The sequence below is a fragment of the Oryx dammah genome, unplaced genomic scaffold (genome assembly GCF_014754425.2).
Source record: "Oryx dammah isolate SB20612 unplaced genomic scaffold, SCBI_Odam_1.1 HiC_scaffold_9, whole genome shotgun sequence".
NCBI lineage: Eukaryota > Metazoa > Chordata > Mammalia > Artiodactyla > Bovidae > Oryx > Oryx dammah.
In genome coordinates, this window is record NW_024070193.1 from 6,377,014 (window position 1) to 6,390,859 (window position 13,846).

Consider the following 13,846-nt stretch of genomic DNA (forward strand, 5'->3'; position numbering starts at 1 on the left):
AAACCAGCAGGAAGTGGAGCTCTTCGAGAAGTGAACTAGTTCAGGACCCAGCATTTTGACTGTGCCTTCCCCGGGACTCAGAGAATCAAGATCTGTGTGGCCGGGGCCACTGCCATTCAGAGAGCTTTCCCTTTCCTAATTTAAACACACGCGTCCCTCCTACTGAGACAATTAAGCCACAGAAGGTCTTTATCAAATAACGCACTCTCTTGCTTTTCCCATACACAGTAATGAGCGGGAACGGAGGATTTAATACCAGGGTAGGCGACACTCAATAGCCACTTGCACAGCTTGGTATATTTAGCTAAGTCCTTGGCCAGAAAACCGTGGCTTTGCCCACAGATATGCACTGAGAGATGCCTGCCACGGCCTGAAACCGGCCTGTCCAGCTTTTCAGGAAAAGACGAGCCTCGTCCAAGCGAGGTAAAGGCCACTGCCATGAAGGTTTCTGGGCCTGGGTAGGGCTTTAATTGCATCTCCACCTAGCGCCAGTCCTGTCTTCACTAGAAGGCCCCAACCCCACCCAAGGGGCACCGTGATTTCTGCTTGGATCATGCGGCCCCAGCCTCATGGGGCCCTCACCGTGCCTTTCTAACCAGAGGCTGGGCTTGCCCTGGCCAGACCCCTCCCACGGAAGGCTCCATTCATGCAGACACCCACGTACAGACAGTATTGTTCAACCAACCCAGACAGGCCGCGGCACAGACGGGGTCCCCTTGCAGGGGCCCGAGTCCAGTTTCCCACCCCCGCGGGAAAGAGAACAGGCCCTCCTATTCTCCGCGTCCCCAAGGTCAGGGGGCACATGCAGGCTGCGGCCACGCCCGGGCCAGAGGAGGAGAGTGCGGGCTGGTGAAAACGAGCCCAGACATACTCACGGGGTCCGTCAGCATGGCCCGGCAGTGGGAAGCCAGGGCCAGGAAGGCCAGCAGGTTGAACACGAGCCCGTTGATGACGCTGTACACATAGTCCCGGGACGGGATCAGCATGACGAAGAGGACCACGAACTCCGCGTAGAGGACCAGGAACCAGGTGACGAGGGCACAGGCGATGCCGCAGCCGTCGCGGATGAACCACATGGCTCCCGCAGGACGGGGGTGGGGAGGCGGGATGCACTTCTCCGGCTGGAGGTACTGCGGCTTCCGCTCAATGTCTCGGAAGTGGTGGGCGGGGAGGAGCATCATAAACTATTCTGTCCATACTGGCATCTGGAAGAGAGAGGGGAGGGTCCAGAAATGGCGGCGTGGTCTGGTCGTCTGGGAGACTTGGTGAAGCTACCTTTCCGAAGGGAGCCGTGAGGATCTGGGTGTGAACTTCTAATCGGAAAGCTGCCTACACCTTCTGTTCATTTCCAACGTTGAGTTATTGTCCCTACTCCTGAGAGCTAAGTTAACCTCTGTGAGACAGGGCCGCCTTGCCCAAAGCCTTCACGTGACAGATAACAAAAGGCGGGGGAGCTTGAAAAGGGCAAATGCCGAGCTTCCCTAGTGGTCCAGTGGTAAAAGAATCCACCTGCCGGTGCGGGAGACGCGGGTTTGATCCCTCGTCTGGGAAGATCCCACATGCTGCGGAGCGACTAAGCCCGTGGACCGCAGCTGCTGAGCCTACACTCCAGAGCCCAGGGGCCCCAACTACGGAAACCCGTGTACCTTAAAGCCTGTGCTCTGCAACAAGAGCAGCCAGTGCAGTGAGACGCCTGGGCCCCGCAACTAGAGAGTAGCCCCAGCGCGCCACAAACTAGCAAGAGCCCTTGCAGCAACAGAGAACCAGCACGGCCAAAAATAAATTAAAAAAAAAAAAAAAAAAAGCAAACACTTCACCCAAGGTCAGCCAGAGCAGCAGGCACACACGTAGTACACCAGATGGGAGGCAGGACTAATAGACATGTTCAAAGTTTGACCTACAAGACAAGGAGTGGGGGTGGGTGGTGGCCCTCTGGAAAAACTCTTCATCAGTTACACTGTTGCCTCTACACTGCGGACTCACCCAAGACTCATGCTGAGGCTCTTTGGGTTTGAGTAGGAGGACAGAAGGCCTAGGGTTAAGCTGCTCTAGTTCTCTGTAGTGCACTAGCCAATAATAAAGGCACAACACTCAGCAGCATGGGGAATGTTCTAGAAACAAGCCAAGCTTGTTTTAGCCCTCTGGCCAAAATGGTTAATTTTCCAGGGATAAGAGACTCTGAGTTAGGCTCTACCTGTGGTGACAAAGCAAAGTGTAGGAATGTTGGCCAGCGAGCCCAGAGGTGTTTCCCCACCCCCTGGCTGTGGGGCTGGGTGAGTTCTGGTCTCCCGACCTAGGACAAGCCCTATACCCCAGCCCCAGGCCCCTCCTCAGGACAGGGTAGGTGTGAAGGTCGAGGGAACTATGGACGCTATGGATGTCTGTGCACACATCACAGACGGTGTGCACGTCCTCTCTCTAGGAAAGACATCCATTCCTCCAGAAGCATGTGCCGAGCAAGGTGCTCGCTCTCAAGGCTCCAGCCGAGTCTCTGGAGACAGCCATGAAATCACTAAGACTCAATTATCAAAGTCTATCTGTCCACGGCATGCGCTGCAAGACAGCAAGTCCAGACTCCCCTCCTCCGGCTCTTTATCTTACACTCTGTGGCCTGTCGCTTCACCCACCAGGTTTCTCAGAAACCGTGGTGGCCTCCAGTTCTCTGCCAGACATAGGAGCCAAGGACCACCCCGGAACACAGTCTCCGAGGCAGGCAGGCTGGTGACACAGTCTGTAGAGAACTTGAGTCCCTTCACAGCAGAGGAAATCCCTCAACAGCGGCACTGGCTCTGTCTGCTTTCCTGAAGGAACAGTGAGCTCACAACAGCTTCTCCTCGCCCTCTGCCCAGTTTTCCTCCTTCCTCGACTGCCCTCACCCCCAGCGAAGACAGAGGATCTGAGCTGAATATAGTACAGTCATGAAAAGTAAGGACGTGTCCAGAAAGCTGAGAGGGGAGAACAGTAACTATGACTCAAGGGACAGACATCCCAGAGTCAAAAGTTGCGCAGACTAATACTGAAAGAATAAGGCCAGGGCCTCCCCTCCCAGGCTGGCAGGGAATTAATGGCTGAAAGGCAGGTAATGTGGATTGCGTGCATTTCCACAGGAACACTGAAAAAAAAATTTTAAAAAAAGGAACACTGACTCAACAAATATTCAGAGTGACTATCACATTCACCAGAATTTTCCAATAATGCAGCCTTGTGCTCTTCACAAGATAGTGACAATCAGTGTTGCCAGAGATGACTTTGAGGCATTAGAAGATGCAGGGATACATACCGTCTGCAGCATCGAAGAGAAGGGCAGCAGGAGATTGAGAACCGGGGCTATCGGAGCTGACCCATGGCAGGGAGATTCTAAACTTCCAGACTGTGCACAACCCAAACCCAACAAACGAAAAGCTGAAATTTCATTATGATTCAAGAGCTGATCAAGGCTCACCATCTTGACAACGTCCAAATCCAAGCGTTCTCCTGGTTTTTCCTGTTGCCATACTGATTTGTATGCATATCACCCAGGCCCCCACGATTGCTGTCTAAGCTCTAAACCACTAGGGTTTTACTGGATCACTGCCACACTATTTGATTACACATATTATAGGGTCTATGTCTGTTCTGCATTATAATGGCAAGGCTGAGTAGCTGTGATGGAAAGACTCATTAGCTTCAAGTATTTACTCTGGCTCTTTACAGAAATTTGCTGGTTCTGGGATAGTTGTTACTCACTGAAAAAAAATACAGCTAAGCCCTGTTTTATTTCACTTCACTTTATTACGCTACAAGAAATGCAGATTGAATGTCTGTGGCAACCCTGTGTTGAGCAAGTCTATTGGTGTCATTTTTCCAACAGCATCCGCTCACTTAGTCTCTACACTTTCGTAATCCCCATGACATTTCAAGCCTTTTCATTATTATTTTATTGTTATGGTGACCTGAGATCAGCAATCTTTGATATGACTATTTCGTTGTTTCAGGGTAGCATGAACTACCCCCCATATAAGACAGCAAACGTAAATGGTGAATGATCTGGTGTTCTGACTGCTCCACGACGCTGCTGTTTGCCTAACTCCCCCTGTGCCTCTCTATTCCCTGAGATACAATAATATTGAAATTAGGCCAATCAATCAGCCTCCAATGGCCTCTAAGTGTTCAAATGAAAGGAAGAGTACTATGTCTTCTCACTTTAAATTAAAAGCTAGACATGATTAAGCTTAGTAAAGAAGACATTTCGAAAGCTGAGACAGACCGGAAAGCTAGGCTTCTTGCATGAAATAGTCAAGTTGTGAATGCAAAGGAAAAGTTCTTGAAGAAAACGAAAAGTGCTACTCCAGTGAACACACAGATGATAAAAAAGCGAAACTGCCTTACTGCCAAGGTGGAGAGAGCTTTAGTGCTCTGGGTGGAAGATCAAACCAGCCGTAACATTCCTGCAAGCAAAAGCCTAATTCAGAACCTTCATTTATGTGAAGGCTTCGAGAGGTGAGGCTGCTTTGCAGAAGAAAAGTCTGAGCTTGGCAGAGTTTGATTCATGAAGTGTAAGTTAAGAAGCCATCTCCATAACATAAAAGCGAAAGGTGAAGCAGCTAGCAGCTAGGTCAGCACGTTATCCAGAAGATCCAGCTGAGATAATTCATGGAGGTGGCTACGCTAAAGAACAAATTTCCAGTGTAGACGAAACAGCCTTCTGTTGGGAGAAGATGCCGTCTAGGACTTCCTATAGCGTGAGAGGAGAAGTCAATACCTCACTTCAAAGCTTCCAAGGACAGGCTGACTCTCTTGTCAGAGGCTAAGTAAACTGGTGACTTGAAGTTGAAGCCAATGCTCATTCGCCATTCTGAAAATCCCAAGGTCCTTAAGGCTCACACTGGATCTACTCTGCCTGCGCTTTGTAAACGGAAGCAAAGCTGGACCGACAGCACATCTGTTGACAACACAATTTACTAACTATTTTAAGCCCCTGTTGAGACCTACCACTCAGAAAAAAAGATTCCTTTCAAAACAGTACTTCTCACTGACACATGTGTACTCACCCAAGAGCTCTGATGGAAACAGACAAATTCAGAGCAACACTTCTACAACTTATATACTTGCAGTGAGTACATTTTCAGAGTAGTTGACTGTATCCTATCTGTCCTCTGACAACTGCTCATTCTTATTGTGAAAAGTGATAGTGAAGTTGCTCGGTCATGTCCGCCTCTTTGCCACCCCATGGACTGTAGCCTGCCAGTCTCCTCTGTCCATGGGATTCTCCAGGCAAGAATACTGGAGTGGGTAGCTATTCCTTCTCCAGGAGATCTTCCCAACCCTGGGACCAAACCTGGGTCTCCTGCATCATAGGCAGATTCTTTACCGGCTGAGCCACCACCAGTCATATGGTGATGACCTGTCTAAACCTGAGTTGTGTCCCATATGTGTGGTTTTCCTGAGGCACAGGTCCTTCCACATAAGTAAATGTCCCAGGCAACTGTGGTTTGCTCCTAAGCAGAAACACATTTTAACCATTTGGATGGTTAAGTTGGAAATCTTAAAAGTAAAATTAAAAACAACAGAAAATATATATTATAACTGCTTTTGTCCTAAGTACAGTAACCATCCATTTCTTTGGAATGATTTAGTCATTACTGGGAACATCAGTTACTGGAGTGTGTTAGGTCTTGATGTCCTCAGGGGGCCAGAGAGTCACTGTGCTCTCGGTTTTAACCAACCGGCCTGTGCAGACTATTCCAATTCTAATTCTGGGTTTCTCCTTCCTGTGGCTCTTCGTCTTCCCCCTCCATTCCTGGCTGTCATTTCTGTGTCTACCGCTACCCCCAATATACCCTTTATGTACTACTGCTCATTGGCTGTGGGCTGGAAAAGCAAATAAAACTAAGTCTTGCTAGACTTGTTTATAAAAGAAAGGTATTCACTTCAGGTAACAGGCCTTTAGAGGACACTTGCTATGCTCTCCTACCACACAGTGCTTGTGGGTGGGGAGCCTTGCCTTTCCATTAGCCCAGGGCCTGGCACATAGTAACCATCTATGACCTGTGTTCGTTACATGAGTTCGAGAGGAAGATGCGTGAGATGCGTGGTCCTAGGCCCCCCTCCCGGAGGCCGCGTGTGGCTACTCTCAGGGCTGTGGCTGTGACCCAGACGGTGGAGGGTGCCCCCGACAGGACCGTGATGGAGGGGCTGTGACTCGTACTCGTGGTTCCAGATGTTTCACCTTCAGACCACGTGAGACCAAAGGCTGGACAGAGGTGCTGTGTTTGCTCTGCCCCTCACTGGTGAGTGGGAGCCTGAGATCCAGGCAAGGACCCCAGCAAGGCTGCACGTGCAGAGCCAGACACTAAGCTGAACTGAAGAGCATGTTCCAACCCACACTTTAGAGCTTTGAGTAGTCCAGTCAAAACCCAGGAAGACATGCTGCTCTAAAAACCTTACTTTACCCCCAGCCCCTCCAAAAGCAACGGAAGCAGCTTTCTGATACTGAGCAGGGCCCTGTGGGGCTCCTGGGCACAAGGCCTGTGTCCCCCCATTTCTCTGATTACAGGAAACAGCCTTCACTCAGCCTCCAGGACCTTCTCTGAGTTCCAAGGGGCAGGTTCATGCAGTTGTTAATCAGGGAAGGGAGAGGATGTGAGACCAGGGAGGAGCAAACAGCCAAGGGCAGCCTTGGAGTGGAGTCCTGCTTCCCCATCGCAGGATACATACACAGTAACTTTGAGCTAGTCTGCAGATGCTGAACCCTCCAGGTGGGAAATGGTAATAGTAGGCTGCCCACAAGCATGCAGACCCCAGACAAGCTGGACCTGAAAGGTGACGATGTTGACTGCTACTGGACCTCACCACCAACCCATCAGAAGAAATGTCCACGAGCTGACCAGGCCCTCTTTGAACAATTCCTATGATAAACTTCTCACTATCTTCCCTAAGCTGGGACACACGGTTTTGAGGGCACAAGCCTGCTGTGTCCCCTTTTGCCTGGGGAAGCAATAAAGTCACTCATTTCTACTTCACCCAAATCTCAGTCCCCAAGAATCGAATCAGCGCCAGTGTACAGAGAAGCTGAGCTTTCGGTGTCCTTTCCTTATGTCAGCCAACTGAAAATTTGAGAAATGTAGGGGAAAACCCACCATGAAACGCAAACTGTACACATTCCCTTCATCCTGCTGCTATAAGAGCAATGGACACCAGGTGAACACGGCGCTCGTTTCCTTTTCCAGTTAGAGAAATATCAATCCTTGGGGCTGAGGCTCTTGGTCAAAGACCCACTCCCGACATGAGTCCTCGTGTGAGCAGAAACGGGCAGGACTGGCGGCTCAGCCTAGAGGGCAGGCCCACAGGGTGGCTAGTGGGTCCCCGCAGCCCCTGCACCCCTCCGGCCAGCCTGCTCAGACCTCACTCAGAAGGGGCCACTTCCTGCAGTCTCCTTCCCTGCCCTCTGCACCCCATGCCCTGGCCCCTGTTCGCTCAAGCCCCCTCTCTTCATTTCAACTCAAAATGCATGGAGCAACCACTAAGCGCTAGGAGCTGTGTGGGGCGCGCACACCCAGTGGGGATGAGGACAATTGTCTGTGAGCTGCTCTGGTTGGGCCCTGCCCTGCCCTCCCACAGCCCCCAATCTGGTACGACCAGTCCCATCTGCTTTTTTCTACTAAACTGCAAGTCCCATTTTGTTTAGCTTTGTATCTTGGTATATGGCATGAGTGAGTGCTCGAATCAACGGCTCCTTCACAAACCAGACAGACCTGCCCCATGATAATCCTAACACATAGGTGTCTAATAAACAGCACAACAGAGGGGCAAACAGTACCCCCCCAAAAATCCCAAACCCGACCCCTGCCCCACACACAACCCAGAACGGAGATAAACAGACTTCTCTGAAGCAAGGACTTCAGAGGGGAGGGATGAGAGCAGGGCATGGAGCTAGGTGAGGTGTGCTGCTCAGACAGAGTCAAGGGGGCGGGTGGACCTGGGTGGAGAGGGCAGTGCTGGGGGGCTGGGCGTCCAGGCCTGGATGCGTGAGCATGCGCATATGCGGGCTTTGTTGGGAACAGTGTAGCTTTAAAAGGAGGGAGTAGGTTGTGTTTTAGAAGGCCTGGATTTCATGAATTGGGAGTTCACCCTGGAGGTTCTGGTGAACCACTAAAGCTTCTGAGGAAAGTTGTGAGGAGAACATGTCCGCACTCTAGCAAGGCGATGCCAGCAGAGACGGGCAAGACAAACGAGAGGGCCCTGAGACGAGAGGCCATCGAGCCCAGGGAGGCACCAAGGCAACAGGCCTCAGCTCTGCTTTGGAGGAACTAGGTTTTCTCTTCTTGTAAGGGCTTACCAGTTTTCCAAAGAAAGACTGAGAGCAGTGATCATTTTGCAATTTTAATTACAGCCAGAGCTAGTATACTGTGGGCTTGGTTCAAGACCACTTCAACAAAGTGAGTATTACACCAAAGTGAGCCTATGAAGTTTTGGGTCCCCAGTACATATAAAAGTCATTTTTATACTATCTTGTAGTCTATTAAGTGTGCAATAGTATTTCTAAAAAACAATGTGCATATCTTAATTAAAAATACATTACTGCTAAAAAAACCAAAAACGCTACCATCTGAGCCTTTCAGGGAAAGACTACAAATCTCTTCAAGAAAATTAGAGATACCAAGGGAACATTTCATGCAAAGATGGGCACAATAAAGGACAGAAATGGTATGGACCTAACAGAAGCAGAAGATATTAAGAAGAGGTGGCAAGAATACACAGAAGAACTATTCAAAAAAGATCTGTATGACCCAGATTACCATGATGGTGTGATCACTCACCTAGAGCCAGACATCCTGGAATGCAAAGTCAAGTGGGCCTTAGGAAACATCACTAGGAACAAAGCTAGTGGAGGTGATGGAACTCCAGCTGAGCTATTTCAAATCCTAAAAGATGATGCTGCCAAAGAGCTGCATTCAATATGCCAGCAAATTTGGAAAACTCAGCAGTGGCCACAGAACTGGAAAAGGTCAGTTTCATTCCAATCCCAAAGAAAGGCAATGCCAAAGAATGCTCAAATTACCACACAATTGCACTCATTTCACACGTTAGCAACATAATGCTGAAAATTCATCGCTTCTCGGCCTTTTGGCTAAGATCAAGTGCGTAATGCTAAAAATTCTCCAAGCCAGGCTTCAACAGTATGTGAACTAAGAACTTTCCAGATGTTCAAGCTGGATTTAGAAAAGGCAGAGGAACCAGAGATCAAATTGCCAACAGCCACTGGATCATCGAAAAAGCAAGAGAATTCCAGAAAAACATCGACTTCTGCTTTATTGATTACGCCAAAGTGTTTGACTGTGTAGATCACAACAAACTGTGGAAAATTCTTCAAGAGATGGGAATACCAGACCACCTGACCTGTCTCCTGAGACATCTGAATGCAGGTCAAGAAGCAACAGTTAGAACCAGACGTGGAACAACAGACTGGTTCCAAATTGGGAAAGGAGTACATCAAGGCTGTATATTGTGACCCTGCTTATTTAGCTTATATTCAGAGTATATCATGTGAAATGCCGGGCTGGATGAAGCACAAGCTGGAATCATGATCGCCGGAAGAAATATCAATAATCTCAGATACACAAATGACACAACTCTTATGGCAGAAAGCGAAGAAGAACTAAAGAGCCTCTTGATGAAAGTGAAAGAGGAGAGTGAAAAAGTTGGCTTAAAACTCAACATTCGAAAAACAAAGATCCTGGCATCTGGTCCCATCACTTCATGGCAAATAGATGGGGAAACAATGGAAACAGTGACAGACTTTATTTTCTTGGGCTCCAAAATCACTGCAGATGGTGACTGCAGCCATGAAATTAAAAGACACTTGCTCCTTGGAAGAAAAGCTATGACAAACCTAGACAACATATTAAAAAGCAGAGACGTTACTTTGCCAACAAAGGTCCATCTAGTCAAAGCTATGGTTTTTCCAATAGTCATGAATGGATGTGAAAGTTGAACTATAAAGAAAGCTAAGCACCAAAGAACTGATGCTTCTGAACTGTGGTGTTGGAGAAGATCTTGAGAGTCCTAAGGACTGCAAGGAGATCAAACAAGTCTATCCTAAAGGAAATCAGTCCTGAATATTCACTGGAAGGACTGATGCTAAAGCTGAAACTCCAATAGTTTGGCCATCTGATGTGAGGAACTGACTCCTTGGAAAAAACCCTAATGCTGGGAAAGACTGAAGGCAGGAGGAGAAGGGGATGACAGAGGATGAGATGGTTGGATGGCATCACCGACTCAATGGACACGAGTTTGAGCAAGCTCCAGGAGTTGGTGATGGAGAGGCAAGCCTGGTGTGCTGCAGTCCATGAGGGCTGCAAAGAGTCAGACACAACTGAGCGACTGAACTGACTGACTGAGCCTTCAGAGTGTCACAGTAGTAACATCAAAGATCATTGATTACAGATCACCGCAGAAAATACAATAATGATGAAAAAGCTTGAAATATCGCAAGAATTACCACAATGTGATACAGAGAGGAAATGTTGCTGGAAAATGATACCAGCAGACTTTGCTCAAGGCAGAGTTACCACAAACCTTTTAATCTGTCAAAAATGCAAGTCTGGGAAATTTAATAAAATTGTATTTTTTTGGTCAAGGGTTTTGTAGCATTAAAAATAGATGGCTTAACCACCGATGGTCCGGGGGTTAAGAATCACCTTTCAGTGCAGGGGACGTGGGTTCGATCCCCGGTTGGGGAACTGGGACCCCATATGCCGAGGGCAGCTAAGCCAGAGCCCCACAACTGCTGAGCCCGTGCGCCACAACTAGGGAGTCTGTTGTGCAACGGAAGACCCCACATGGCGCAACGGCGATCCCGGGCCCCAGCTAAGACCTGATGTAGCCAAGCAAAGAAATAACCATGTTTTAAAAAGAATACAAAGGCATGAACCACGGTAATTAAAATAAAGAGAGACGGCTTTCTCACAGGTTAGTAATTCAAGCCCAAAGTAACCGTTCTTCCCTCCCGACAGAGGAGTGCACCCCAGGGCCAGGAAGGTGAAAGGAGGAAGCCTTGAGGCCACGGGAGTAAAGCGGAGAGAGTCGCAGGTGTCCTGGAGCTCCCAGAGATAAGGCAGATGGTGTCCAGAAGGACGACCCGAGCTCTGCGCTGGGGGCAGTGTGTGGGCAGTCTCAGGAGATCACCTCATCTTCCTTCTTGGAGATTCAGAAGCAAAAATCAGGAAATGACCGATACGAGGGCTAACGTCCCCCAAACGCTACTGCTTCTGGCCCAGAGAATGGCCCCCAGATTCAACTGTAACACTGTGCTTCCTTATGCTTGACCACAACTGTGCCCTTCCACAAATCCAGATGAGCAGAAGAAACTGTACTTAGTGAGATGCCACCGACGGTCCCGTGAGCCCTTGCAGTATAGCCCTCAGGACTAGGTCCATGCTGCCTATCCACGGCTGGGCAGCTCAAAGGGTTTCAAAGTGGTGACTCAAAGTGGCGACTCAAAGGCGAAGCTCACAGGCCCCATTCCACTGTGGCCCACAGCGAGACTCCTGGCCTGGCCCAGTGTTGACGCTTAGTGACAGGCAGAATCCAGCTATATGCCTGTAGTTAATCACTTTACATATTTTTAAAAAATATTTATTTGGCTGCCCCAGGTCTCAGTTGTGGCATGCGGGATCTAGTTCCCTGACAAGGGACTGAACCCAGGCCCCCTGGTTAGCCACTGGACCACCAGGGAAGTTCCATTAATCATTATTTGTTGAGTGAGGGGCAAATCCTTCTAAATCTATCACCTGGCCTAAGAAACTGACCAAAAGTCCACGCTTTGTGAACAAGGGGCAAAGGCATGAAGCTCAGTGCCAGGTTATCAGAGCCCCAGATGCCTGCTGTTCTTGATCTAGTGAATATCCAAAGAACCCCAGACCCTCTCAGATTGCCAGCTGTTTTCGTGAGCCAAGATATTACACTAAAGTCATGGGTTTCCCTGGTGGCTCAGTTGGTAGAGAACCCGCCTGCCAATGCAGGAGACACAAGAGATGTGGGTTTGATGCCTGGGTCAGGAAGATCCCCTGGAGAAGGAAATGGCAACCCACTTCAGTATTCTGGCCTGGGAAATCTCACGGACAGAGGAGCCTGGCGGGCTACAGTCCATGGGGTCGAAAAGAGTCAGATATGCCTGAGTGTTCACGCACAGATACATGCACACGTATACATGCACACACACACACACACACTCACACACACACACACACTGACAGACACACACAGACACACACACACTGACAGACACACACACACGCACACACATGCACACACATGGCTTAGCTAGATCTAAACCAAAGTCCTACAAGCAATTCAAAGAACTTTGTGAGGATTCCCTTCCGAAAACACCACACCCACTCACACTCTCATGTATGCACGTGCATTTAAGCACAGCATACAAGCAGATCTTGGAACTGTACAGATTCAGAACAGATTCTCATGTTTTACAAGAATGAACTTCAAGTAGGAAAGTATTCACAAGCCAGCCCTGCAACTGCAAAGATGAATAAAAGGTCCACTCCCTGGAAGCTTTGGAAAAGAATCTGATCAAGTAAAAAACGGATTTATCTATTTCTTTACTTACAATTTCGGTTAATTTGCATACGGACCCAAAAGGATTGTAAATTTTATGCCCATGTTTAGATGATTCTCAGAAAAAGAATGAGCCACGCAGCACTATGTTTGAAATGCTTCAGAAAGAACCAGGAAGAGTCGCTCAAGTTTTTCCCAAAGGTAGGCGTGTGGTCCAAAGGCAAGGTGCCTTATCTTCCCCTTGGCACTGTACCCTGCCAAGCCAGGAAGGCATCCAGACAGGCAGAGCTGCTGGCCTCTTCTGGGTCTTGACCAAGGGGGTCTACACTGTGTCTCTCTATAAGAGGGTCTGGCTTCCCCTGCCGGCCTCCTGTCTCTGTTATACTTAACTTCAACAAAAACAGAAGAAAAGAAAGGAAAGGAGGGAAAGAGGGAGGGGAGGAAGGAGCGGGGAGGGAGAGAGAGAGGAAGAAAGAAAAAAAAGAAACACATCACACCTGAAAAGCAAATCCTATACCCACTAAAATTCACTGAGGGAACCAGGAAGTGGTCGGTAAGCTAAAGTGGCCTTCTTGTCTCATAATCAGACACCTTCTTATAAAACCCACTCATGCACAAACTCACACTTCCAACAATGAGTCTCCATTTCAGAAAAAAGTTTTGGATTTGAAAACTCATGGAGGCTAACAGTTCCTCCGCTTACTACAGCTGAGTACTACTGTACCAAAACTGGCTGGTGTACTGCCTCTAGGCTTTCCGGATCTATTAAAAAAAAAAAAAAAACACACCCACACCCACAGATAGGATGACATAATCTATGTCATGGGCTTCCCTGGTGGCTCAGATGGTAAAGAATCTGCCTGCAATGAGGGAGACCTGAATTCGATCCCCGGGTTGGGAAGATCCCCTGGGGAAGGGAATGGCAACCCACTCCAGTATTCTGGCCTGGAGAATCCCATGGACAGAGGAGCCTGGCAGGTACAGTCCATGGAGTCGCAAAGAGTCGGACTCAAATGAAAAACTAACACAGGCACACACACACACAATCCATGTCAGAAACGCTGGGAATCAGTAGAAACTACCATTCATCTGGGTAACACATTCACTGTTTTTTATGGGCATGTTTTATCGTATGTTGCCACGATGAGAAAAATATTAAAACAAGACCACGCATAAGATCAACTGATAAAAACAATTGCTATCTGAGTCAGAATTTCACAGTGAGGAAGAACCATAAAGACCATCTAATAGATTTTAGTCGAATTCTTCTGCTTTCAGATGAAGAACGGCGGTG

At 48.5% G+C, this 13,846-nt stretch overlaps 1 protein-coding gene across 6 annotated transcripts in view; it reads right to left on the bottom strand.

Moving 5' to 3' along the window:
- Positions 1 to 13,846, bottom strand: part of ZDHHC3 (zinc finger DHHC-type palmitoyltransferase 3) — a 59,551-nt gene that overhangs the window by 37,324 nt on the left and 8,381 nt on the right. For all 6 annotated transcript variants that reach the window (XM_040246775.1, XM_040246776.1, XM_040246774.1 and 3 more), the window contains exon 2: positions 876 to 1,205. In XM_040246775.1, coding sequence (XP_040102709.1) covers positions 876 to 1,181 — 306 coding nt within the window. In that variant the 5' untranslated portion in view covers positions 1,182 to 1,205. The remainder of the gene's footprint in view (positions 1 to 875; positions 1,206 to 13,846) is intronic.